Raw genomic sequence first — 27,723 nt, 5'->3', positions numbered from 1 at the left:
ATGTGGAGCCCAAAACTGGATCCCATATTCCAGATGTGGCCTTATAAGTAATTTTTGAGGTAACATTACAGTGGGATCACAGGATTTCATCTCTCTTTTTATACATCCTAAAATCTTGTTTGCTTTTGCATCTGCTGGTTTGTTACTTGTAACCAGAATACCCAAGTCCTTCTGTTCTGTAGCCCCGAGTACACTCCCATTTAATGTATATGCAGCAATAGGATTACTCCGTCCTAGGTGCATTACTCTTCATTTATCAACATTGAATCTCATTTGCTGTGTTTGCTCAGTCAGTCATCTTATCCAGTGTATCATTTTTTTTATTTTTTTATTTCGGTGCTGCAGTGGTGCTACTAACGTAAGGTCCCTGCTCCTAATATTACACTCACCACCCACTATTTTCGCTCTTCCTGGCTCTGCTTCGTTCTCAGCACGCCTTCTCAGTGTAAGTGTGTGAAGCCTATGAGATCCTCGTTCTGGCTCTCATAGACTTATATTGAAAAGTGACCTCCAGCTCGCCCAGCAAACACTAGAGCAATCCGGCAGGTCACAAACTGCTGGATACCGAGTGGAGCACTGAGGCTAATAGAAGATGGCGTCTGGTGAGTATAAGACTAGGGGCTGGCAGGGACATTACATTTGTTGCACCACTCCAGCGCTGCAATAAACAAAAAAAGCTGGAGTGGTGCTTTAAAGGGAACCTGTCACGTGAAAAAACTCTATTAACCTACACATATGGGGTTAATCTGCCGGTTAATAGTGTTCTGAATCTGCCTGGAGCTCACACTTAGACCTCGCTGCCGGGGAAATGAACTTTATTCCTCCAAGCAGCATTCAGCTTCCAGTCATAGGGGAGGCACCGGCGTGGTTTCATTCAAAGCTCTGTGTATAGAGAGCGGCGGCTGGCACTGACTGACAGCCGGCTCATCATTAGAGAAGGCTGTCACTCAGTGCTGGGGGCACTGGGCAGGTTCAGAACGCTATTAACCTGCAGATGAAACCCATATCTGCAGGTTAATAGTATTTTTTTCATTTGACAGGTTTGACAGGTTCCCTTTAATCTGAAATTAAAATGTCTCCAAAGTTGAACACTCTTTTTAAACCATGGATGCATTTCAACATTTTTATTCACACGGTGTCATCTTTGGGTCTGTAAAGCACACGACTACTAGTAGTAAAGTGTGGCTACTGGAATTAAATCGCCATAGAAACTCATGAATTATATTCAGATTTTTTTGAATCTTAGTTTTGCATTTGTAATGGGGCCCAACATTGTGTCAGTTTTACATCTATCGGAAAAGCCCTAACAATAAGAATCTGCGCACAACAACACAACATAAGTAGACCCTGTACATTGGAAAGTAGAAGATGAAACAATGCTTCTAGGGGAGTAAAGCCAAGTAATACAGCTGAAGCCGGGACATGCTACCATATAATAGTGCACTTATTACAAATTTTAACAAATCTGACCCACATTATGGCTTGTGCATGAACAATACAAAGAAACGCCATCATCTGTAACCAGAATGTTTTCGGTTATACATTATAATCTACTTAGGTGAATATGCCATAAATTCTTCTAAATCTGGAATAAATCTTGGCCTAAGAAGCGCCAGTGAAAAGTAAGCAAGTAGAATTATTTTTATTGTATGCCAGTATATGCCAATTGATTTTGTCATATTTTGTAGGATATTTTATAGCTCTGTGTAGTGGAGGATAGTCGTCAGCTCTTATCCTAACACTTAGACTGCATTTTGATGATATCTTAGACCAGGTTTAGCACTAGTTTTTTTCGCCCTCAAAACTGGGAATAGATCCAAAAAGAGAAGTGTGAAGCCTCATTTATACCATCTCGCTGTTTTATTCTGTGCGCACACATTGCCAAATTTATCCAGAGCATAGTTTTGAAAAATCTGCAGGTAAATCCTATTTGCATGATTGTGAGGAGATTGTCACATACTGTATTTTGTGTATATCCATATGTCTTGGCAAGTGTAATATTTTGTTCATATGCGAAATGAGTGACTCCAGAAAGCCTTCCATGGTGATAGTAGTGTCAGTTGCCATTTAGCAGATAAGCACAATTTCTTATTGTTGGCACTTTCTCTGCAATGTGCCCATCCTCAGCTGCTGCTTTCATGTCAGCCACCCTTACATTCCTGTGGTTCATCAGATCGTTTATGAGGTTGAGAGGACTCTTGATGACGAGAGACTTAGGGGTCACACGTAACCCAGAATAAATAAAAACAGGTGGTAGAGTCTGTTTTGAGGGTATTCAAGAGATCATATGAGAACACTAGGGATGATAGTGTCACTTTAGACTCGCAAAATCCTTTGCATGGTGAAGAAAACACCTTCACAACATCCACCCAAGTGAAGAACACTCTCCAGAAAGTATTTGTTTCAGTATCAAGTCTACCATAAAAACAAGACTTCATGAGAGAAAATACAGAGGGTTCACCACAAGGTGCAAACCATTAATCACCCTGAAAAATAGGCCAGATTAGACTTTATGAATAAACATCTAAAGAAGCCAGCCCAGTTCTGGAAAAGCATTCTTTGGACAGATGAAACTAAGATCAAACTGTACCAGAATAATGGGAAGAAGAAAGTATTGAGAAGGCTTGGAACAGCTCATGATCCAAAGCTCACCACATCCTCTGTAACACATGGTGGAGGCAGTGTAATGGCATGGCTTCCAATGGCTCTGGGCCACTAGTGTTTATTGATGACGTGACTGAAGACAGAAGGAAACAATATCCATACATACAAAATTATAATGTTCATATGTCCACCATATTAATTACACTCCTACAATTATGACACAAGAACTATGATATTAAAAGACGTAACATTTATTATTAGAATCAATTAAAATCATATAAAATGTATCAAAGGGGAGGAGAACCACATAACAAAGAAAGGTCAGACTAGAGGGTATGAGCAAATAAATAGTCAATAAAACATCCCAAAAACACCATTTATATATTGGCCACTAACAAATACTGTCTGTAAAAATAAAGCACTACCCAACAAATATCATTATATACCTGGTATAGAGAGGATGTGAAGAGAGTACGTATATATGTAAAGTGCTTAGTGCATAAGACCCTACTCTCCACTAATTTCCATAAACCTCAAAAAGATATATATGGCATTTATATAGTGCTGGTGAATAACGACTGAAGTGTTGTTAGTTGGCAGGTCAAATTTAAGTGTCACAAATCATAATGGCACATTTAAAGAGTAGAGTGGAGATGCATGATAATGAGTGTTACTGACCCTTAGGTGCTGACCGGATCCAACGCGCGTTTCGCCACTGGCTTGCGCCACTCCGCAAACATTTCTTTATGGTAAAGTTAATTTGTCCAATTACTTTTGTGCCCCTGAAAAGGCTTTGTAGAAAAATGGTTGCAATTCCTAAACACTTGACAGGATATTTTTGTTCAACGCCTTTAATTTAACCTGAAAGTCTACACTTCATTTGCTTCTCAGTTGTTTCATTTTATATAAAAAAACAATAGTGCCATTCAGAGGCCAAACCACAAAGATTCGGTCAGTGTCCAAATATTTCTGGACCTAACTGTATGTTAGTGAAATTTTATTAACTAAAGGTAACCACTAACCTTCAGTCTGCAATTTACATTTGTTCATTCATTGCCATGCACACTGACATGCAGTTTTCAGCCTGATCTAAATTTTATCTTTTTTCTTCTGGGAGAGTCTTTCCAAATAATACAAAATTGTGATGTTTCGAATATAAAGTGTGCTGATGTCTTTACTTGCACATATCAATGCAGCTGCACAACTGCACTTATTTACTTTTTAAGTAATTTACTCTGTTTACAGTCTGTTTTCTCTGCTCGCTGAGCTACTTTTACCCTCTCCAGGGTAGATCTCCAACAGTAAGAGAAGGGAGAGTGAGAGCTGAGTGCGCAGTCAGGTTCCCTGTTTGGATTGCAATTTTTTCCAAAAGCGGTTAGCTAGCTAAGGATATACAGACACTGCAGCAACAAAATAGTGAAACATTTTTAATGAAGACTATTTAGAAAGTTTCTTTTCATTTGGAAAGTAATTGAACAATAAAGAATTCTGTGTGAAAGTGTACATAGCCTCTACGTTTAATAAATCTGGTGGATCTTGTGTTTATTACTTGGCCTTTGCTGTTAAATTGACAGGGAAGTCAAATGTTTTTTCTTGGATCATGGATGACAGACTGCTGAAATATAGGAAAGTCTACTTTCACCCCAGCAGCAGGAATATTGAATCACCACTTTAAATTTCACAACTGATATACTGTAGATTTTATATACAAAGCCCCCAAAGTAACATTGGTAGCTAGGTTGTTTTCAGTGTTATCTCTTCATCTTTTGTAAAAGCGTGAACATGATAAAGGGTTATATTGATAGTTTAAATCTGATGGGTTACATAATGCAGTAAGTCGAGGTGGAGTATACTTGCCATGGTGCTCACTACCATCCTATGGTGAACCCTGATAATCCGTAAACCATGCACAATTGACAAGTAGATTGGCAAAGACACTTTCAGTACTGAAATAGGAATTTGTTGACTATAGAGATTCTGTTGTGCTGGATCTTGATCATGTAGCAGTTAGAAAAAAGTAGACAAAGGAGTTTAAAAGGCTGGCTAATCAAAAGAAAAGCCATGGAAGCTGTCAGGTAAGAGGCGGTTCTCATTACTCCCGTCCGGCAGCCACAGATTACTGAAGTGACTGATGGACCAGGTCCTGCGAATCGATTCACGCTAAATGTAAATACAAGTTATGATGAATCTTTTCCCACAGAGCTATGTACCCACATGGTTAGCTTCCCTGCTAAATGGTATGATGTGCATGGATCAGACTACATGCTCACGTACCCTTTAATGTAATGAATATCTTGCCTTCGTTGGTCATACGCAGCCAGAGCATATCACATTGGGTTTTGGTAGAACAAGTCCAGGAGAGAAATGGAAAAGCTTGTGGCCTGGTGGTCACAGGCATGTTACTGCTTAGCTGTCTGTAGGGTTACTCTGCTGACACTGGTATTGGGACACTGTATACTGTATGTTTTTTTTTAATTGAGGCAATATTCTGGCACTATGATTGGGTGCACTATGATAGTAACATAGTAACATAGTTTGTAAAGCCGAATAAAGACTTGCGTCCATCAAGTTCGACCTGTTAGTTCTGTAATTGCTAAAGTTGATCCAGAGGAGGGCAAAAACCCCAAATGATTTAGCCAATCTTCACCTGAGGAAAAATTCCCTCCCGACTCTGAAACCAGCAGTCAGAATAAATCCCTGTATCAACCTACTATTTTATTTTATTTTTAAGTATATGCTGAAATCTGCCTGGTATCTAGAAATGCATCCAGTCCCCGCTTGAACTGGTGTAGTGAATCCGACATTACCGTCTCCTCACTCAGTGAATTCCATATTCTCACTGCTCTTACCGTAAAGAACCCCTTCCTATGCTGGTGCTGAAACCTTTTCTCTTCCAGTCTTAGTGAATGCCCTCTTGTTACCGTAATATCCCTCCTTTTGAACAAATCCCGGGCAAGATCTCTATACTGTCCCCTAACATATTTGTACACATTTATTATGTCCCCCCTCAACCTTCTCTTTTCCAGGCTGAATAGTCCTAGTTTTGCCAACCTCTCTGGGTATTGCAGTCCCTCCATTCCCTTTATTAATTTTGTTGCCCTCCTTTGTACCTTTTCAAGCTCATTTATATCCTTTCTATATATTGGGGCCCATAACTGAGCACAGTATTCCAAGTGTGGTCTGACCAGTGCTTTGTACAGTGGAAGAACAATGTTCTCATCCTTTGCAGCTATACCTCTTCTGATACATCCCATTACCCTGTTTGCCCTTACAGCAGCGGCCTGACTTCGGGCACTCCAATTTAGTTTGCTATCAATCAAGATGCCCAAGTCCTTCTCCATCTCTGAATTCCCCAATGATTTCCCATTCAGTGAGTACTGGTGACTTCCATTTTTCCTTCCCATATGTATGACCTTACATTTCTCCTCGTTAAACCTCATTTGCCATTTAATGCTCCACCTACCCAGCTTATCCAAATCCCTCTGTAGGTCTGCACTGTCCTCTTTTGTATTAATTGTTTTACATAACTTTGTCATCTGCAAATATTGATATTTTACTATTTATCCCGTTGACTATGTCGTTAATAAAGATATTAAATAACATTGGGCCTAGTACAGACGCCTGCGGTACCCCACTAGTGATGCTTACCCAATCTGAGTATATTCCATTTATAACCACCCTCTGCCTTCTATCCTTTAGCCAGTTAGCTACCCACTTGCAAACATTTTCCCCCAGCCCCATCATTCTCATTTTGTATACCAGCCTATTATGTGGCACGCTATCGAACGCTTTTGAGAAGTCGAGATACACGACATCCACTGGTTCCCCCTGATCTACTCGAGAGCTAACCTCCTCGTAGAAGTCAATCAGGTTTGTTTGGCAGGAGCGATTCCTCATGAATCCATGTTGGTTCGGGATTAAAAGATTATTAGCATCAAGATGCTCCGTAATTGCCTCTTTAATGAAGCTTTCAAAAATTTTGCCCACAACGGACGTCAGACTCACCGGCCGATAGTTTCCGGCGTCACTTTTCGCTCCCTTTTTGAATATTGGCACTACATTCGCCTGTCGCCAATCAAGTGGTACAGACCCAGTCTCAACAGAGTCCTTAAATATAAGATATAACGGTCTGTCTATCACATTACTTAGTTCCCTTAGTACCCGTGGGTGTATGCCATCAGGTCCTGGTGATTTGTTTATTTTAATGTTACTGAGGCGTTTCTGTACCCCAGCTTGGGTTAGATTTGTCATACTTAGTGGAGGATTAAGCTTGTCACTTCTCATTTCTCCTGTTAGGCTGTGTGCCCACGTAGCATTTTTCAAGCGTATATGCTGCGGAATTTCCGCAGCGTAAACGCTTGAAAAACGCATGTATATCCGCACCCCATGGTCCCCAATGGGATTCCGCAAGTTCTATGCACATGCTGCGGATTTTTCCGCAGCGTTTATGCCGCGTTCAAAAATCCGCAGCATGTCATTTAATTTTGCGTTTCCGCAAGCGGAATTGCCTTTGTCCAATGCATAAAAAACGCAAGGCAATTCCGCATGTGGAAAAAGCGTGATAAACGCGCGAAAAATGCGCGATAAACGCGTGCGGAATTCCGCATGCGTTTTTCCGGGAGAGGACTTGCATTTATGCAGCAGAAATTTTCTGCTTCATAAATGCAACGTGGGCACATAGCCTTAGTTCTATTTCCTTTGTGAAAGTTGTCGAAAAAAAATTATTTAATAGATTAGCTTTATCCTCCTCTTTCTCTATGATTTTGCCTTCCTCACTTTTTATCGGTCCAATCGGTTTAATCCTTTTACTATTTATATACGTAAAGAACAGTTTGGGATTTGATCTACTTTCCCTAGCAATACGTTTCTCTGTTTCCTCCTTCGCTATTTTTATTTGTTTTTTGCAGGTTCTCGTTTTTTCCTTGTAACACATTAGTGCCTCCTTACTGGTTTCCTGTTTTAATCTCTTGAATGCCTCTTTTTTGCTATTTAGCGCCCCTTTTACGTTCTTGTTCAACCATATTGGTTTCCTCTTGTTTCTGGCCCTTTTATTCCCATACGGTATATACCTCTCTCACTGAGTATTCAGAATTCCTTTGAAGGTTTCCCATTTACTATTCGTATTCCTTTGATTAAGTACTTTGTCCCAGTCAATAAGTTGAAGGTTTTCTATCAGCTGATCAAACTTCGCCCTCCTAAAGTTTAATGTTTTTGTTGTTCCCTTATTGATAACCCTAATGAAGGGCATTTTGAAGTCGATAATATTATGGTCGCTATTACCTAGAATAACTGAGGTACAGATAGGGGGGCACCTATCAGGCCTATTAGTCAATATTAAGTCCAACATGGCCTTCCCTCTCGTTGGTTCCTGCACTAGTTGGGAGAGATAATTATCCTTAATATTTGTCAAGAACCTTTTTCCTTTCTGAGATCTACAGGTTTCTGTTTCCCAGTCAATATCCGGGTAGTTGAAATCCCCCATTACAATCACTTCATTATGTTTTGCTACTATGTCTATTTGTCCTAATAGCAGATTCTCATTCTCCTCTGTTATATTTGGTGGCTTATAGCAGACCCCCAGTAATATTTTATTATTATTTTTTGGCCCCTCTATCTCTACCCACATGGACTCGACCCCCTCTTCTCCCTCTCCTATATCTTCCCTTAGTCTGGGTTTTAGACATGACTTTACATATAAGCAGACTCCTCCGCTTTTCCCCTGTTTCCGGTCCCTTCTAAATAAACTATAATCTAATAAATTTACCGCCCAGTCGTAGCTATCGTCTAGCCAAGTCTCTGTTATACCTACGATGTCATACCTCTCCTCCGATATAAGCGCCCGCAGCTCATCCGCCTTATTGATCAGGCTTCTTGCGTTGGTCAGCGTACAAGATAAAACTTTGGGGTTATTTAGCATCCTATTCTTCTCTAACGATCTAACTGTACTATCCCCACCCCCCTCTCCACCCTCATTATATTCACTTCTCCCCTTCCCCCTTGCTTGCCTCACATCCCACCTATTTCCTTGGTTTCCCCCCCCCCCCCGTCTCTAGTTTAAAAACTCCTCCAACCTATTAGCCATCTTCTTTCCCAGCACCGCTGCACCCTCCCCATTGAGGTGCAGTCCGTCCCTACGGTAGAGCCTGTAGCCGACCGCGAAGTCGGCCCAGTTCTCCATGAACCCAAACCCTTCTGCCTTGCACCAACTCTTTAGCCACTTATTCACCTCCCTAACTTCCCGTTGGCGCTCCTGTGTGGCTCGCGGGATTGGTAGTATTTCTGAGAAAACTACCTTGGAGGTCCTTGCCCTAAGCTTCCTACCTAGGTCCCTGAAATCATTTTTAAGGACCTAGCAATGGTGCTAGCAATGATGGAACTTTTCTGACAATATGCAGGCACTAGTGATTGCAGCACTTCGCTAGTCCTATAGAGGAACACTTTTCTGACACTGTTATTTTGTCACTAATGGGCACAATACGATGACTGTTGTAATGTGGATACTTTGCTGGCATATTGATGCGTTATTGTGGTCTAGCTTGACAAGTTTCTCATGCTAATTTTTAATACAGTAGACCCTTAATATTATTGAGATTTTCTTCCTCAACAATGTTGCTGACCTTGATGTAAGGGATGTTATTTGTAAATTCCGTTGACCTGCCAAGACCCCTCTAAAAACCTCACAGCGGTAACTGAAATATTATCCTTTGCTTTGGTTGAATGTAATCTTTTCAAAGCTTGTTTTATTTTACTATTTAGTGAAACTCTTTTATCTTTGTCAGACAACGTTGGCCCACATAATTGCCAAGAATACCAACAAAAACAACACTCGTTTTGTAACACTGTCTGCAACAAGTGCCGGCACAAGTGATGTTCGTGAAGTCATTAAACAAGCCCAAAATGAGCGTAAGCTGTTCAAGAGAAAAACTATACTTTTTGTGGATGAAATTCATCGCTTCAACAAGACCCAACAGGTAAATCACTTTGTAAATGTGACCTTTGTGGGGACTGTTGGGGACTAAAATGTTGACGGCCTAATTGATTAGCTGATATCTGCTCCACATCGGCCAGATATAAGCAATGTGTGAGGCGAAACACAGCAGCTTTGACCATTGTGTAGTGACTTCTGCAGAGTACAGCACTTTGCCTTTCATTCAAGTGAATAGGAGAGAATGTTCAGAACTGGTAACCATGTGTGGACCTGTTAGTTCCCCCTCCCCTCCTACATAGCTCATTTCCATCTGCTGCTGGAGCAGATATGAGTTGATCAGGTGGGGTATCCGGTATCGGACTGATATATTTTTGGCCAATCCTTTGGATATTCCATCAGTATGTTAATGCTGCTACAACTCCACTTGATTGGTTGTGATGTCAGTTGGCATTTCACTACCGATCTCTTAGGGTATGCTCACATTTGTGTATATAAAGTAGCTGAGATTCTCAGCCTGAAAAGTTGGAAAGTGTCAGGCGAGTGTCATGCGTTTTTTTTTCTCACCTAGCATCCATATGCCATGTGAGTGCTATGCGAGTTTGCGTTTTTCCCTCACCTAGCATCCATATGCAATACGTTTTTAACATCAGCTTTTACACACAGTAATTCTGTCATTTCAAGCTAGTTTTCTAACTAATAAAACAATCTTTTATATAGATAGAAATGTCAGTGAGATAGATTATCAGTGCGGTGTGTATGGCTTACTGTACATGTATTTAGTTAATAATTAAAACAGAAAAAAATGGTGTGGAGTCCCCCTTATTTTTCTTAATGAGCTGAAGAAAAGCCTACAAGGGGCTGTTGTTTATAGTCTGGGAAGGAGGTAATAAACATGGAGTTTCCCAGGATGTTAATATCCGCTCACAGCTGTCTACTTAGCCTTTACTGGTTATTAACAAGGGGAACCCCACCCCCACAACAAAAAAAGTGTGTTGTTTTACTTAAACTTACGGGGTAAGTAATGGGGGGTGACTCCTCTCCATTACTTACCGCTGGGCTTGATGGTAGCTGACATTACAAAGCTGACATCACCTCCAAAACCATTACCCCACTTGCCAACGCACCAGGGCAAGTGGGAAGAACTGAGGCTAAATGCCAGAATTGGGGCATCTACTGGATGTGCCATTTCTGGGTTTGCTGAGGGCTGATGGTATTAGTCTGAGAGGGGGCCAATATCCATGACCCCTTCCTGGGCTATTTATATCAACCCGCATCTGTCTGCTTAGCCTTTGGTTATTAAAAATAAGGGGGCCCCACATCATTTTTTTTTGGGGGGGGTCCCTCTTATTAATAACCAGTTAAGGCTAAGTAGACAGCTGTGAGCTGATATTAATAGCCTGAGAAACTCCATGTTTTTTACCTCCTTCCCAGACTATAAACAGCTCCCAGCTGTCGTCTTTCCCTCAGCAGAATAAGAAAAATAAGGGGGACCCCACTCCGTTTTTGTTCTTTTTTTAATTATTAGCTAAATACATGTACAGTAGGCTATATATGCACTTCACTAATTGTATATCTCAATGACCTCTTTCTATCTATTCTACCTATCTATACTATCTATTCTATTCTGACAGTTCATGCTGTGAATTTACTTTACTCGACTGATGAAATGTCGGGTTTCCTATTAGATGAGTGCGTAACTATCGTACAGCACATCCATGGTCCGTGTGCCGTGCATTTTTTTTTTTCCTCACACCCATTGACTTGCGTTGGTGAGTCTCAGCCGTTTTACTTGGCCATTTTATTTCTAACATTGCACTCGCCGATTTTGTATGCAGATGTGAGCGAACCCTTAGGCTGAGTTCACACGATGCGTATTTAATGCGTTTCCGCGGCGTTTTTGCAGTTGCGTAAACGCCGCGGAAACGCATGAAAAACGCATGGTAGAAGGGCAGCAATGTTCCCCAATTGAAATCCGCATGTGCTGTGCCCACGATGCAGATTTTTCTGCAGCGTAAACGCTGCGGTCAAAAATCTGCAGCATGTCAATTAATTTTGCGGAAACGCTGCTCTTTTGCCGCCATTGACTTGCATTAGACCGCATGGAATCCGCATCACTGTATATGTTGATGCGCTTTTCATGCGGTCTAATGTGCGGATGGTACCCGGGTGTGGAGGAGAGGACTCTCATCCAGACCCAGGTACCATTAAAAAAAAAAAGAATAAAATAAATATATATATTCTCACCTTCTGACGGCCCGCGCAGCGCTCCTGCTTGGTTCGCGGCACTTCGGGGTTGAATGAAGAAGGACCTTCGCTGACGTCAGAGTCATGTGACGCGTCACGTGACGCTGAGGTCGGAAGGTCCTAAAGTCTTCACTGCCGGCAGCCGGGACCGAGCGAAGCAGGACACCGGGGGCCATCAGAGGGTAAAGTATATATTTATTTTTTATTTTTTGACATTCACACACTATATAAATCCATGCCGGTTGCATGGATTTATATAGTGTAAAGTTGACAAGCACTTTCCAAGTGATGCTAAAATCGCTTGGGAAGCGCTTGTCAACCCGCATGCGGAAATGAAAGTGAAGAACGCTTCACATCCGCATGTCCCTGGCAGGAAAACGCATGTACAATCCGCATGCGTTTTTTCCTGCCAGAGAGATGCAGAAACGCTCAGGAAAAAATCCTGAGCATTTCTGCATCGTGTGCACATAGCCTTATTGATGATTTATCCTCTGGATATGTTATTCCCCTGTAAGGTTATGACCATAATGCTGCTGAAAACTGCAGCAACACTGAACCGCTGCAGTCTTATAACTGGTCATTAAACAATCACTTAATTTTGCAGGGAAACCTGTTTCACATGCAAAAACCAAATATTTGTTAACAATAGTTTTTGGCAGTAAATAAGTTTGGTCACAAATGAGTTTATGCTATGCAGCAAACCTTATATACTCGTTACTCAGTTGTAAGCATATGCATACAGAGCAGTCTTGTCAGTTGTGTTTTGTGGGGAATTTTTAAATCTGAAATCTGATTCTCTGCCTTCAGTAATTGCTGTACAGTTCATATGCATTATATATTTTTTTTAAAAGACCATACATTGGAATCTAGTGTAACACATGTAGATGCCAATGATGCCATAATTATCAGCTGTTCAGATACTGTTCACCTTCCTGCCTTAATCTATATTTGTCATATGCTGTACCTATAGTTATTTAGAGTATCTGATGAAGTGTTTTCCATGTAATTAAACTTTTTTAACCTTTACCCCCGAAGTTGTTTTGAACGTTAATGACCAGGCCAATTTTTACTATTCTGACCACTGTCACTTTATGAGGTAATAACTCTGGAACGCATCAACGGATCCCACTGATTCTGAGATTGTTTTTTTCGTGACATATTGTACTTCATGGTAGTGATAAAATTTCTTCTATATCACTTGCGTTTATTTGTGAAAAAGTTGACAATTTGGCAAAAAAATTTTAAATTTCACAATTTTCAAAATTTGAATATTCATGCCCTTAAATCAGAGAGATATGTCACACAAAATAGTTAACATTTCCTACATGTCTACTTTACATCAGCACAATTTTGGAACCCAAATTTTCTTTTGTTAGGAAGTTATAAGGGTTAAAAGTTGACCAGCGATTTTCTCATTTTTCCAACAAAATTTACAAAACCATTTTTTTAGGGACCGCATCACATTTGAAGTGACGTTGAGGGGCCTTTATGAAAGAAAATACCAAAAAGTGACACCATTATAAAAACTCTCAAGGTGCTCAAAACCACATTCAAGAAGTTTATTAACCCTTCAAGTGCTTCACAGGAATTTTTGGAATGTGGAAGAAATGAACATTTAACTTTTTTCATAAAAATGTTACTTTAGACCCAATTTTTTTATTTTTCCAAGTGTAACAGGAAAAAATGGACCCCAAAATTTGTTGTGCAACCCCACATGTGGGATAAAACCACTGTTTTGGCGCACGACAGGGTTCGGAAGGGAAGGAGCGCCATTTGACTTTTTGAATGTAAAATTTGCTTGAATAATTAGCGTTTGGGGAGCCTCTTGATGTGCCTAACCAGTAGAAACCCCCCACAAGTGACACCATTCCCTCAGGGAATTTATCTAGATGTGTAGTGAGCACCTCGAACCCCCAGGTGCTTCACAGAAGTTTATAACACAGAACCGTGAAAATTAAAAAAATCTAACCTTTCCACAAAAATGATCTTTTAGCCCCAATTTTTTTATTTTCACAAGAGTAAGAGGAGAAAATGGACCCCAAAAACAGTTGGCAATTTCACCGGAGTACGCCGATACTCCATATGTGAGGATAATACACTGTTTGTGCGCACGGCAGGGTTCAGAAGAGAAGGAGCACTGTGTGACTTTTTGAACGCAAAATTGGCGTTCAAAATCGAGAGCGGACGCCATGTCGCGTTTGGAGAGCCCCTGATGTGCCTAAACAGTAGAAACACCCTCAAGTGACCCCATTTTGGAAACTAGCTCCCCCCCCCAAGGATTTTATCAAAGAGTACAGTGAACATTTTGAATCCAGACGTACGACACAGAATTTGATAACATTAGTTCGTCATATTGAATAAGTTGTCATTAGTCTTGAGCGCAAGTGCTCGCTACTTGAGTTTGACTTTGAGTTAGACACCGAAAAAATAACACACGGGAATTGCCTGTGTTTTTTTTTTTGGCCATATAACAGCTGCAAAACATATGGGGCGGAGACTCGAGCATGTCACTCGAGCACCCGATGCAAACTCAAGTAGTGAGCACTTGTGCTCAACTCTAGTCGCCATATCATCATTTTTTTTTCTTTACTTTTGAAAAAAACCCAACCCTAATACAACCGTAACCCTAACCCTAGAGTTTATTTTTTACGCCGTTCCTCGTGCTGTGTAAGTGATTAGACGACTTTAATCTTCGGGTCAGTGCAATTACAGCGATAGCAGATTTATATCAGGTTTTTATGTTTGGCTGCTGTCACACACTAAAAAACCTAGTTTTTGCATCGCCATATTTTGAGAGCTATAATTTTTCAATATTTCGGCCGACAGAGTCATGTAAGGGCTTGTTTTTGCGGGACGAGTTGACGTTTTTCTTGGTACCATTTTCGGGCATGTGACATTTTTTGATCGCTTTCTATTCCGATTTTTGGGAGGCAGAATAAACAAAAAACAATTCAGGAATTGTTTCTGTGGGGTTTTTTTTATGTTGCTCTGCGTGTGGTAAAATTGATAAGGCAGCGTTATTCTTCTGGTCAGTACTTTCACAGCCGTTCCACATTTATATAGTTTTCTATGTTTTGGCGCTTTTACACAATAAAAACAATTTTTTAGAAAAAATTTTTTTGCATCGCTTTATTCTGAGAGCTATAACTTTTTTATTTTTTGGCTGATGGAGCTGTATAGCGATTTGTTTTTTTGCGGGACAAGATGACTTTTTCAGCGGTACCATTTTTATTTACATTCGTCTTTTTGATAGCGTTTTATTCCATTTTTTGTTTGGCGGTATGATGATAAAGCATTTGTTTTTTGCTTTGCTTTTTATTTTTTACAGTGTTTACTAAAGGGGTTAACTAGTGGGACAGTTTTATAGGTCAGTTCGTTCTGGACGCGGCGATATAAAATATATGTACTGTTATTGTTTGTTTTTTATTGTTTGATTATTTTTTTAATTTTTTGTTTTAATATTTTTTTTACAATTTATTTTATTTTTTTTTCATTTTTTGACACTTTCTTTTACACTTTGTACCACTATGGGACTTTCACTTTTTGCAGGCTGATTGCTTGTATAGCATAGAGAGCAGCAGAAAGTAAGAGGGGCTCTGCTTGCTTCCGGAATGCTGCGATCGCAGCATTTCGGGGGTTGATGTGCTGGGAGCGGTGCGGCACTTCTCCTGGTACATGGTACCGGATGTCAGCTGTGAGAATCAGCCCCCTGGCCCGATCGCCAGTCAGTAATAGTACATCCCTGGTCAATAATAACGTACTAATTCTGACCACGTCAGAAAGGGGTTAATGCGCATCTTATCCTTAGCACACAGCTGCATAATACTGCGATTCACAAGACCACATTGGAAATTGAAAATCACAGTCAGTAATAACTGCATTTTTTGTGGTGGCATTTTTTGTCCTATATTTCCTAAATGTGCTACTTTTAATCATTTATAGCTAGTGTTGAGCATTCCGATACTGAAATATCGGGTATCGGCCGATATTCACTGTATCGGAATTCCGATACTTAATTCCGATACTTTTATAATATCGAATACCGGAATCGGAAGTTCCCATAATGCCTGCGCTCTGCAGTGTCTGTGAAGGATGACAAGCTGGATGGCAGCGCTCAGCTGCGATCCAGCTTGTCATCAGAATGCCATCCCAGCGTGGGAGAATTCTGCTGATTGTTTAAAAGCCGGCGGGCGGTAAAAAGCCGCCGGCTTTTAAACAATCACACAGCCCCATACTGCTTCCCCGCAGCCTCCCACCCCGATCCTCCGCTCCCCTCGCCACCTCCAATCCCAATCGTAAATTAGGACCGGGCGGGGAGCGCAGCACCAAGGAGCGAAGGACCCGGGCGGGGAAGCCGGCAGTGAAAAGACTTCACCGCCGGCTTTCCCGTTCTGTGCTGCGCTTTCCCGCCGGTTATTTCAAATGAACAGCTGAGGTATCAGGTGATGCCGATCAGCTGTTCATTTGAAGTAGCCGCGGTGCCCTCAGAGGGTTCATGTGAGTTCATGCTTGACTGCATGAACTCACATGAACTTTCCCACGGCCGCACAGGTCAGCCTCACCTCCCAGACCCGTCATGATTAGTGTGTGCGGGGTGTGTGTGTGCGGGGTGTGTGTGTGTGCGGGGTGTGTGTGTGTGCGGGGTGTGTGTGTGTGCGGGGTGTGTGTGCGGGGTGTGTGTGTGTGCGGGGTGTGTGTGCGGGGTGTGTGTGCGGGGTGTCTGTGCGTGCAGGCAGACATAGGCCGATGTGACACTACTACTCCCATCGGCCTATGTCTGTCCCCCGTCCACTCGTGCCAGCAGGATCAGCTCGATGGGAGCAGTAGTTCCCATCAGCCTGATCCTGCTATATAAATTGCCCTACTGTGTCCCCAATAAATGTTAGATACATGTCATTGGTGGCCAGTGGTTACCTAAAAGAAATTAGTTTATACATTACCTGTCCCCGCCGATCGTCACCTAAAATAAAGTAAAAAATAAAAAACTACACCTATACTCACCTAGACACCTAATTCCCCGCAGCCATCGATCTCCTGTAATAAAATATAAAATAATATACCACAACCTTATCCTTACCCCTCCGTAGCAGTCCACGAGTGTCCCACGAAGATCTCCAGTTCAGAGCAGCCACATAGAATGTGACCGCTCTGAACCGCTGCCGCCGCTAGAATGACGGGGCCGTAAGGGTTCACCAGAGTTAAGGCAGCGCTGCTCCGGTTAGCTGCTTTACGGCACTGCTGTATCGTGAGAAATTCCCACGGTACAGCACTGCCGTAAAGGAGGTCTCCGGAGCTGCGCTGCCTGAATGCACTCCGGTAACCTCAGTCAGTGGCTCCCGCTGCCGGGAGCGGACGTGTTCCCGGCAGCGTGAGCTTACAGCAGCCATGCACAGCTGTCACCATCTCCAGATGTGACAGCTGTGCATGGGAGATCAGCGCAGGAACGTGGACAGGTAACTATTTTTTTTTAGTAAACTAAGAATTAAATAAAATGGTGTTTTATTTCAAATAAATTATTTTTTTCTGGGTGTAGTGTGTTTTTTCTTTTTAACACTTTGTAGGTTAGTAATGGGGGTGTCTTATAGACACCCATCATTACTAACCTGGGCTTCATGGCAGCTGGCGCTGACATGAACCCCACCACTATTACCCCCTGCCACCGCACCAGGGCAGCGTGGAAGAGCGAGGCTAAGTGCCAGAATTGGCGCATCCTATGGATGCGCCATTTCTGGGGCGGCTGACGGCTGGTGTTTCTAGCCTGGGAGGGGGCCAATATTCATGGCACCCTTCCTGAGCTATTAATATCAGCCCCCAGCTGTCTGCCTAGCCTTTGCTAGCTATTAAAATAGGGGGGACCCCACGTCATTTTTTTGGGGGGGGTCCCCCATTTTAATAGCTAGTAAAGGCTAGGTATTCAGCTGGGGGCTGATATTAGTAGCCTGGGAAGCTCCGTGGGTTTTACCCCCTTCCCAGGCTTCAAACATCTGCCCCAGCCGTCTGCTTAACCTCCGCTAGAGACTAAAATTATGGGGGATCCCACGCCATTTTTTTTTAAAATAAATCCTTTATTTTAACACTAAATGACATTTGAGGACTTAATAAAGATGCAGTCCCTAAATTATTATTTATTTTTTAATAAATTTTTCCCAAAACTTTTGACGTGGGCTTCGCCATATTTTTGTATGCCAGCCAGGTACAGCATCCAGCTTCTATGAACGCGCCATTTTCCGGGGCGGCCGCGGACTGCAATTTTCAGCGGGGGGGGGGGGGGCAGAAAGCTTGGGCCTCCCTGCGCTGCAGATTCCATCCCCCAGCTGCCTAGTTGTACCTGGCTGGACACAAAAATAGGGAGAAGCCCCACGTTTTTTTTTTTTTAATTATTTCATGAAATTCATGGAATAATTAAGAAAAAAAGGGCTTCCCTATATTGTTGTGTCTGGCCAGGTACAAATAGGCAGCTGGTGGTTGGGGGCAGCCCGTTCCTGCCTGCTGTACCTGGCTGGACACAAATATAGTGTGAAGCCCCACGTCAATTTTTTTTTAATTATTTCAGGAAATTCATGAAATAATTAAAAAAAAATTATGTGGGGCTTCGCCCTATATTTGTGTCCAGTCAGGTACAGCAGGCAGGAACGGGCTGCCCCCAACCACCAGCTGCCTATTTGTACCTGGCCGGACACAACAATATAGGGAAGCCCTTTTTTTCTTAATTATTCCATGAATTTCATGAAATAATAAAAAAAAAATTGACGTGGGGCTTCGCACTATATTTGTGTCCAGCCAGGTACAGCAGGCAGGAACGGGCTGCCCCCAACCACCAGCTGCCTATTTGTACCTAGCCGGACACAACAATATAGGGAAGCCCTTTTTTTCTTAATTATTCCATGAATTTCATGAAATAATTAAAAAAAAAAATGTGTGGCGCTTCGCCCTATTTTTGTGTCCAGCCAGGTACAACTAGGCAGCTGGGGGCTGGAATCTGCAGCGCAGGGAGACCCAAGCTTTCTGGGCCCCACCCGCTGCAAATTGCAGTCCGCAGCCGCCCCGGAAAATGGCGCGTTCATAGAAGCGCCATCTTCTGGCGCTGTACCCAACTCATCCAGGGCCCTGGTGCGGTGGCTCATTGGGTAATAAAGGGGTTAAGGCCAGCTTGGCATTATCAGCTGGCCCTAAGCCCGAAATTCATGGGGTCACGCCAATATTAGACATGACCGCCATGAATTTCTAGTAAAGTATTTAAAAAAAACACAAACACCCAGAAAAAAGTCCTTTAATTGAAATAAAGACACAATTCTTTATTGTTCTAAATTAAACCATACTTACAGTCACGCCCATTCCAGCTGAAGCCAACGATCTCCTGCAATAAAAGTAAAATAATAAAGCAACCTCATCCTTACCTTTCCATGGTTCCCAGGACAGCTTCAGCTCTGCTACATCGAGATGACAGGCTGGACCGCAGCAGAACGCTGCCATCCAGCCTGTCATCCCGCAGACACTGAGAAGCGCAGACATGCTTGCGCTCCTCAGTGTCTCGCTGTGACGGCATCCAGATGAGCCGAGGTCATGTCCAATGAACTCAGCTCACCTCATGCACGTCACTGACAGCGTGGGAGAATTCTCACGCTGAAGCGCTGTCAGTGACGTGCATGAGGTGCGCCGAGTTCATTGGACATGACCTCACCTCATGCACGTCACTGACAGCGTGGGAAAATTCTCACGCTGAAGCGCTGAGTGCAGTAGAATTCTCCCACGCTGTCAGTGACGTACATGAGGTGAGCCGAGTTCATTGTCGGCTCATCTGGATGCCGTCACAGCCAGACACTGAGGAGTGGAAGTATGCCTGCGCTTCTCAGTGTCTGCGGGATGACAGGCTGGATGGCAGCGTTCTGCTGCGGTCCAGCCTGTCATCTCGATGTAGCAGAGCTGGAGCCGTCGTGGGAGCCATGGAAAGGTAAGGATGAGGTTGCTTTATTATTTTTCTTTTATTGCAGGAGATCGTTGGCTTCAGCTGGAATGGGCGTGATGGTAAGTATGGTTTAATTTAGAACAATAAAGAATTGTGTGTTTATTTCAATTAAAGGACTTTTTTCTGGGTGTTTGTGTTTTTTTTAAATACTTTACTAGAAATTCATGGTGGTCATGTCTAATATTGGCGTGACCCCATGAATTTCGGGCTTAGGGCCAGCTGATAATGCCAAGCTGGCCTTAACCCCTTTATTACCCAGTGAGCCACCGCACCAGGGCCCTGGATGAGTTGGGTACAGCGCCAGAAGATGGCGCTTCTATGAACGCGCCATTTTCCGGGGCGGCTGCGGACTGCAATTTGCAGCGGGTGGGGCCCAGAAAGCTTGGGCCTCCCTGCGCTGCAGATTCCAGCCCCCAGCTGCCTAGTTGTACCTGGCTGGACACAAAAATAGGGCGAAGCTCCACGTTTTTTTTTTTTTAATTCATGAAATTCATGGAATAATTAAGAAAAAAAGGGCTTCCCTATATTGTTGTGTCCGGCTAGGTACAAATAGGCAGCTGGTGGTTGGGGGCAGCCCGTTCCTGCCTGCTGTACCTGACTGGACACAAATATAGGGCGAAGCCCCACATCAATTTTTTTTAATTATTTCATGAATTTCCTGAAATGATTTAAAAAAAATTGACGTGGGGCTTCGCACTATATTTGTGTCCAGCCAGGTACAGCAGGCAGGAACGGGCTGCCCCCAACCACCAGCTGCCTATTTGTACCTGGTTGGACACAACAATATAGGGAAGCCCTTTTTTTCTTAATTATTTCATGAATTTCATGAAATAATTAAAAAAAAAAAAATACGTGGAGCTTCGCCCTATTTTTGTGTCCAGCCAGATACAACTATGCAGCTGGGGGCTGGAATCCGCAGCGCAGGGAGACCCAAGCTTTCTGGGCCACCCCCGCTGCAAATTGCAGTCCGCAGCCGCCCCAGAAAATGGCGCGTTCATTGAAGCGCCATCTTCTGGCGCTGTACCCAACTCATCCAGGGCCCTGGTGCGGTGGCTCACTGGGTAATAAAGGGGTTAAGGCCAGCTTGGTATTATCAGCTGGCCCTAAGCCCAAAATTCATGGGGTCACGCCAATATTAGACATGACCACCATGAATTTCTAGTAAAGTATTTAAAAAAACACAACACCCAGAAAAAAGTCCTTTAATTGAAATAAACACACAATTCTTTATTGTTCTAAATTAAACCATACTTACCATCACGCCCATTCCAGCTGAAGCCAACGATCTCCTGCAATAAAAGTAAAATAATAAAGCAACCTCATCCTTACCTTTCCATGGCTCCCACGACAGCTTCAGCTCTGCTACATCGAGATGACAGGCTGGACCGCAGCAGAACGCTGCCATCCATCCTGTCATCCCGCAGACACTGAGAAGCACAGGCATGCTTGTGCTCCTCAATGTCTGGCTGTGACGGCATAAAGATGAGCCGAGGTCATGTCCAATGAACTCAGCTCACCTCATGTACGTCACTGACAGCGTGGGAAAATTCTCCTGCACTCAGCACTTCAGCGTGAGAATTTTCCCACACTGTCAGTGACGTGCATGAGGTGAGCTGAGTTCATTGGACATGACCTCACCTCATGTATGTCACTGACAGCGTGGGAGAATTCTCACGCTGAAGCGCTGAGTGCAGGAGAACTTTCCCACGCTGTCAGTGACGTGCATGAGGTGAGCTGAGTTCATTGGACATGAACTCGGCTCATCTGGATGACGTCACAGAGAGACACTGAGGAGCGCAAGCATGCCTGCCTTCTCAGTGTCTGCGGGATGACAGGCTGGATGGCAGCTTTCTGCTGCGGTCCATCCTGTCATCTCGATGTAGCAGAGCTGGAGCTGTCCTGGGAACCATCGAAAGGTAAGGATGAGGTTGCTTTATTATTTTTCTTTTATTGCAGGAGATCGTTGGCTTCAGCTGGAATGGGCGTGATGGTAAGTATGGTTTAATTTAGAACAATAAAGAATTGTGTCTTTATTTCAATTAAAGGACTTTATTCTGGGTGTTTGTGTTTTCTTTTAACTTTGACTATGGGGTTAGTAATGGGGGTGTCTTATAGACGCCTCTCCATTACTAACCTGGGCTTGATGTCAGCTGGCATTATAAGCTGACATCAACCCCAACCCTATTACCCCCTGCCACCGCACCAGGGCAGCGTGGAAGAGCGAGGCTAAGTGCCAGAATTGGCGCATCCTATGGATGCGCCATTTCTGGGGCGGCTGACGGCTGGTGTTTCTAGCCTGGGAGGGGGCCAATATTCATGGCACCCTTCCTGGGCTATTAATATCAGCCCCCAGCTGTCTGCCTAGCCTGTGCTAGCTATTAAATTAGGGGGGACCCCACGTTATTTTTTTGGGGGGGTTCCCCCATTTTAATAGCTAGTAAAGGCTAGGTATTCAGCTGGGGGCTGATATTAGTAGCCTGGGAAGCTCCGTGGGTATTACCCCCTTCCCAGGCTTCAAACATTTGCCCCAGCTGTCTGCTTAACCTCCGCTAGAGCCTAAAATTAAGGGGAACCCCACGCCAATTTTTTTTTTAAATAAATCCTTTATTTTAACACTAAATGACAAGTACAGTAATCAACACTGTCACTGTACTTCATATATATGTGACTGACATGTTTCTATCTATCTAATCTATGTGTGATTCTCTATTCTTTCTGTTCTAAATTGTCGGGTACAGATGCTGAATTGCCGGCCGGCTTTCTTAAAGAGACGGTGCATGAAAACACTATTATTTTTTTAAATAAATCCTTTACACTAAATGACAAGTACAGTAAGCAACACTGTCACTGTACTTCATATATATGTGACTGACATGTTTCTATCTATCTAATCTATGTGTGAAGCTCTATTCTTTCTGTTATAAATTGTCGGGTACCGCTGCTGAATTGCCGGCCGGCTTTTTTAAAGAGACGGTGCATGAAAACACTAATATTTTTTTTAATAAATCCTTTACACTAAATGACAAGTACAGTAAGCAACACTGTCACTGTACTTCATATATATGTGACTGACATGTTTCTATCTATCTAATCTATGTGTGATGCTCTATTCTTTCTGTTGTAAATTGTCGGGTACCGGTGTATGCCGCTGATGAATTGCCGGCTTTTCATGTCATTCTACATTATTCTTAGTTGTTTTACTTCATGTAGAATTAACCTACAAGGAAAGAAAGGGTTTATTTTCATTCCGATATTTGTGTCCCATTGACTTGCATTGGTTTCCGGTATCGGAATCGGCGATATCCGATACTTTTTGGGTATCGGCCCGATCCAATCCGATACGATATTTCCTGATATCGGAAGGTATCGCTCAACACTATTTATAGCGTATCTACAGGATGTGCCACAAACGTCATGGGAGTCCCACTGACTGCACCTGAATTTGTCTTGATCCCATCAAGCAATGTCCAGAATGGAGAGGTGGCTATGGGCTTTGGCAGTTTTTGGAACTCCCATTCACATATATGGAGAGAGTCACTTATGTGTAGCTCTCCATACTGTAAAGCATGTAATGCTGGCCTAGTCTGAAAATAGATGTGGGTCCCAAAGGTGAGACCAACATCTATCAGAAATTTATGGCATGTGCTGTGCATAGCAATATCTTATGGCTGGTAGTAACCCTGTGAGGCTTTCTACCCTTACAGGTTAGTTTAATATACTACACTTGGGTTATCTCGTACTTCAGAATCTGTAATAAACCTACAGATATTAATACCAGATGATTTAAAAATGTTGTAATTGTTGTTTTGTTTTCAGGAAATGAGATGATCCATGTTACCGTGAAAACTAAATAAATGAAATGATCTATGTATATGAAAATCCATTTTACAATATTAATTGTTGCAGCCTCGTGGATATGTAACAAAAGATAATAAATGAAATAAAACACATTATAGTATTAGTAATAATAATTATAATATCAGCTGCAGTAGTTTACTTCAGTCAAAGACGACATGATCTTGACACACTATCAAATTTACTAAAATAGACTGTGAGATTATCATAGGGTGAAAGAAGTGCCTGTATTCTGGTGGATACACAAGCTGATCTGGCATATTAGAAGACAAGGATGGAAGCTGTCACTCAGGCACTTAAGATGGTAATGTCAAGCTTGCAGATTTTAGCTTAATTCTAATCCCTCATGGAATGGGTGCAACGTGTAGCATCTTGTAACTTCCGGTCTTTTTTATATATACCCATATACATTCCCACTGACTAAAAGAATTACAAATATATTTGACATCCACATATGTAACCTGTTGACAAGTATTTCCTCACTTATTCTATGCAGATTGTATGTTGAGATGTGGGTACTTACTCAGGATACTTGAGATTTTCTTTTTGCTTCCCTCCCATGCCCAGGACACTTTTTTGCCACACGTTGAATGTGGAACAATCACTCTTATTGGAGCAACAACAGAAAATCCCTCTTTCCAGGTGAACAATGCGTTGTTAAGCCGCTGCAGAGTTATTGTTCTGGAGAAGCTCTCTGTTGAAGCGATGGAGATGATCTTAAGGCGAGCAGTGCACTCCTTGGGCATCCACGTTCTGCAGGAGAATGAAAAGGCTGAGGGCAGTAGCAGTGATACCTCAGAGTAAGTGATAGAGCAACAGACAGGCATTGGTACACAAAAAAAGAAGGGTCTAACTTGTCAAGTGGCCAAAAAGGGGAGGTGGAAAGGGAGGGGGAATGTTCAGTAGCAACTTATTGCAGCAGACTAAGTGTACACACATTAGTGTCCCCTCTGCTACTTAAATTAATAAGCCTCAAAAGTTTGCTTGGCTCCTTAAAGTTTTGCAAACTGCACAAATGTAACTATTTTTTGTTATAAATAAACAAGAAAGTTGTTTAATGTTAGTTAACCAATTCCTAAGAGTTAGCTAAAAGATACTTAATTATCCACACTAATGGGAATAAAAGTTGATCTGCCCATAGGATTATAGACGTAGAAAATAAAAAAACGCTGCTATACTCACCCACCGCACTCCCATTGCTGCCTCTCCCGCACTATTCTAGTCTTTGTTGACAGGCTGCAGCGGTTACCTCTAACTACAGTGCATATCATCACTGTAGCCAAACATAGAGCACAGTGTCTTTTGCTGTCTACATTCTCAGTGACTGGCTGCAGTGGTTACGTGTGCTGTAGTCATGACTTCCCTGCAGCAGCCTGTCAAGATACTCAGACAATAGCGGATAGGCAGTGAGGGACTTATGATGGGTGACAATAGCTGCGTCTGTTATTTTATGTGTGTGAAACCCTTTGGTCAACTACAATGTAATCCCGGAAACCTCATTAAAATTTATGGGCATGTCTCTTTGATTTCATACCAATGTTGAAAAGTGTGATTGACTTATCCATTTCAGTAAAGCTGAGACAGTGGTCTAACCACTCATAGTGAAGTGAGAAAATTTTGTTTATTGATATTCTTTTGGCTGACAAAAGTTTACACACCCCTGTTAAAATGCTATTTTTTATAACGTAAAAAAAAAAAAATCATACCAAGAAGAGTAATTTCAGAACTTTTTTCTACCTTTTTTAATGTTGCCTATAATTTTACAATTCAATTGAAATATAAACTAAAATCTCTGGGTGGGACAAAAAATGAACTAAGATAATGTGGTTGGATAAATATTCACACCCGTACACTAACACTTTGCTGCAGTTCCCTTTGAATTTATGGCAGTGTTTGTGGGTAGGAATCTTATCAGCATGGCACAACTAGAATTGGTTATCTTTTGCCCACTTTTCCTTGCAGTAGCATTCCAAATCTGTCAGATTTCAAGGGCATCTCTCATGTACAGCCGTCTTCAGATCAACCCACAGATTTTCAATTTGATTCACGTCTGGGCTCTTGCTGGGCTCCAAAACTGATCTTCTGGCGAAGCCATTTTTTTTTTGTTGATTTGGAGGTATGCTTTAGGGTCTTTGTTATGCTGAAAAGTGAAATTCCTTTTTTATCTTTAGGTTTTTAGCAAAGGCTTTTGTTACAAAATTGGCTGATGTTTGGAACTGTTCATAATTCCCTCCACTTTGACCAAAGCCCCAGTTCTATCAGTTAATAAATAACCCCAAAGCACAATGCTGCCTCCACCATCTTCACTGTGGGTGTGGTGTGTCCCTTTGGTGATCCGCAGTGTTGGCTTTGCGCCAAACATTCCTTTTGGAATTATGCCCAAAATTGTATGTACACATATATTGTACAGATATGTGTGACATTAAAGGTGGAAAAAGTTCTGAAATAATTTTTCTTGGTATGGTTGTTTTTTTGTTTTTTTACCTAACAAAAACCCGCGACCACACACTGTCAGGAATCTATGATATCTGTGGTGAGAGCGGGTGGTCACGTGACCACAAGTATTTATGCAATTTGCATACTTCCAGTCACATTTTAGCTAGCCATATGTGGCCTCTCTCAATGAAGGTAAATTAAGTGAGACCGAGTATGTCTAGTCAGCATGTGATCACGTGGATGCAAATCGCAGTCACATGACCTCTCGCCCTTGTCAGACACCTGACTGCGTGCACTGTGCAGGAAATTAGTGATGAATCTTCAGTATAATTCACAGGAAAATCTGCATTTAAAACAGTAGTAGAAATGAGGATATTTTATGTTGTACTGTATGTTATCTGCAAATATAAAACATCAAAAACACACAAATAAGGATTTTTACATGTGTTTCTGTTAGGCCGTTTTGCAGGGTTTTTTTTTAAGAAACTTTTTTAGGAATACTTTCCTGTATAAGATTCTAAGGCAAACTGTGCGTACTCTCAGTTTCCAACACTGTTGGAATAAATGATAAAGCAAAACCAATATGGCAAAATGAGAAAAACACTCACAGTTGTGTTATGTGAATTAAATCTTCGGGAACTATTGTATATGCAATTGATTCATCAAGCCTTCTATTTTCTACCAATTTGCTTACTTATCGGTCCCTCTGTGCACGCCCGGTCCCTCTGTGCACGCCCGGTCCCTCTGTGCATACCTTTTCCCCACTTCCAAGCAGCAATTTCAATAATGGAAGCATGTGCGTGCTCTGTGGAAACTTTGGGAAGCACAGAATGTTATTGAATGCAAACATATCACATTACTGTGTGTACAAGAAGGGATTCCCTCAGCCCTTTGAATTTCATCCCTCGCTCTTGCCTGTGCCAATGCTTAGCATATCAATCATTTTAGCCTGTTAGAAGACTATCCTATTTGCCACATAGCACACATTGTGAAACACAAGTAACATGGCTTGTTTGTAGCACAGATACTGTTTCATTGCCTACATTTGCTTTCTGCTGTACAAAATGCAGAATTATTTTGTTTTAACAAATCCATTTGGTTATTTTATTAGAATTATATAAACTTTGATATTTTATTTGGTTAAGGAGATTCTTTATCATGGTTGACTCCTGTGCTTCAGGAGCTATAAGGTCTGGTACCATTGCTCACAAGGCCCTTGTGCTCTCTACATAACTGGTGACAACTTGGCTAAGAGATGCAAGGTGGCCACATTCATGCCACCTATAAAGGTTTTGCTCCTTTTAGTTTTTGATAGCATCCCCTCTACAAATTCACATTAGGATTTGCGGAACTTATGGTCCCCAGTGATATTTTCTAGTCATCATACTGGATTTATATGTGCACATACACTGTGTGAACAAAAGTATTGGGGCACAACTTTTAATCACTAAATTTGTGCCAACTACAGCAAGTCCTAACTACACAGTTTCCAAACATTGGAAACTCTCTCATATCCTCATACCCCCTGGTTGGGTGTTTAAAAAGCCAGGGACCCAAGTAATTCATCTTTTATTTATATATCCAGTTATTACATAGGAAAATCCCCATTGTCATTGTTAGTTTCAGTCAGATGGAGGGCAACCATACCCTCCCTGACATTCCCAAAATATTTTTCACTGCCAATTAATAA

At 42.1% G+C, this 27,723-nt stretch overlaps 2 protein-coding genes across 3 annotated transcripts in view; one reads left to right on the top strand and one right to left on the bottom strand.

The window, feature by feature from the left end:
• MYLK4 (myosin light chain kinase family member 4) overlaps window positions 1-24,444 on the bottom strand; it is a 291,340-nt gene extending 266,896 nt beyond the window's left edge. The window contains exon 1 of the mRNA XM_073678684.1: window positions 24,121-24,444. The gene's annotated coding sequence lies outside the window, so the exon portion shown is untranslated. The remainder of the gene's footprint in view (window positions 1-24,120) is intronic.
• The window catches only part of WRNIP1 (WRN helicase interacting protein 1), a 91,935-nt gene that overhangs the window by 6,566 nt on the left and 57,646 nt on the right, over window positions 1-27,723 (top strand). For both annotated transcript variants that reach the window (XM_073678689.1, XM_073678688.1), the window contains 2 exons: window positions 9,384-9,575; window positions 24,165-24,397. In XM_073678689.1, coding sequence (XP_073534790.1) covers window positions 9,384-9,575; window positions 24,165-24,397 — 425 coding nt within the window. The remainder of the gene's footprint in view (window positions 1-9,383; window positions 9,576-24,164; window positions 24,398-27,723) is intronic.

This window comes from Phyllobates terribilis, unplaced genomic scaffold (assembly GCF_046119375.1).
Source record: "Phyllobates terribilis strain yellow unplaced genomic scaffold, ASM4611937v1 Scaffold_4__5_contigs__length_816908805, whole genome shotgun sequence".
Lineage (NCBI taxonomy): Eukaryota > Metazoa > Chordata > Amphibia > Anura > Dendrobatidae > Phyllobates > Phyllobates terribilis.
Note: the sequence above shows the minus strand (reverse complement) of the source record. Positions and strands in the feature narration are given on the sequence as shown.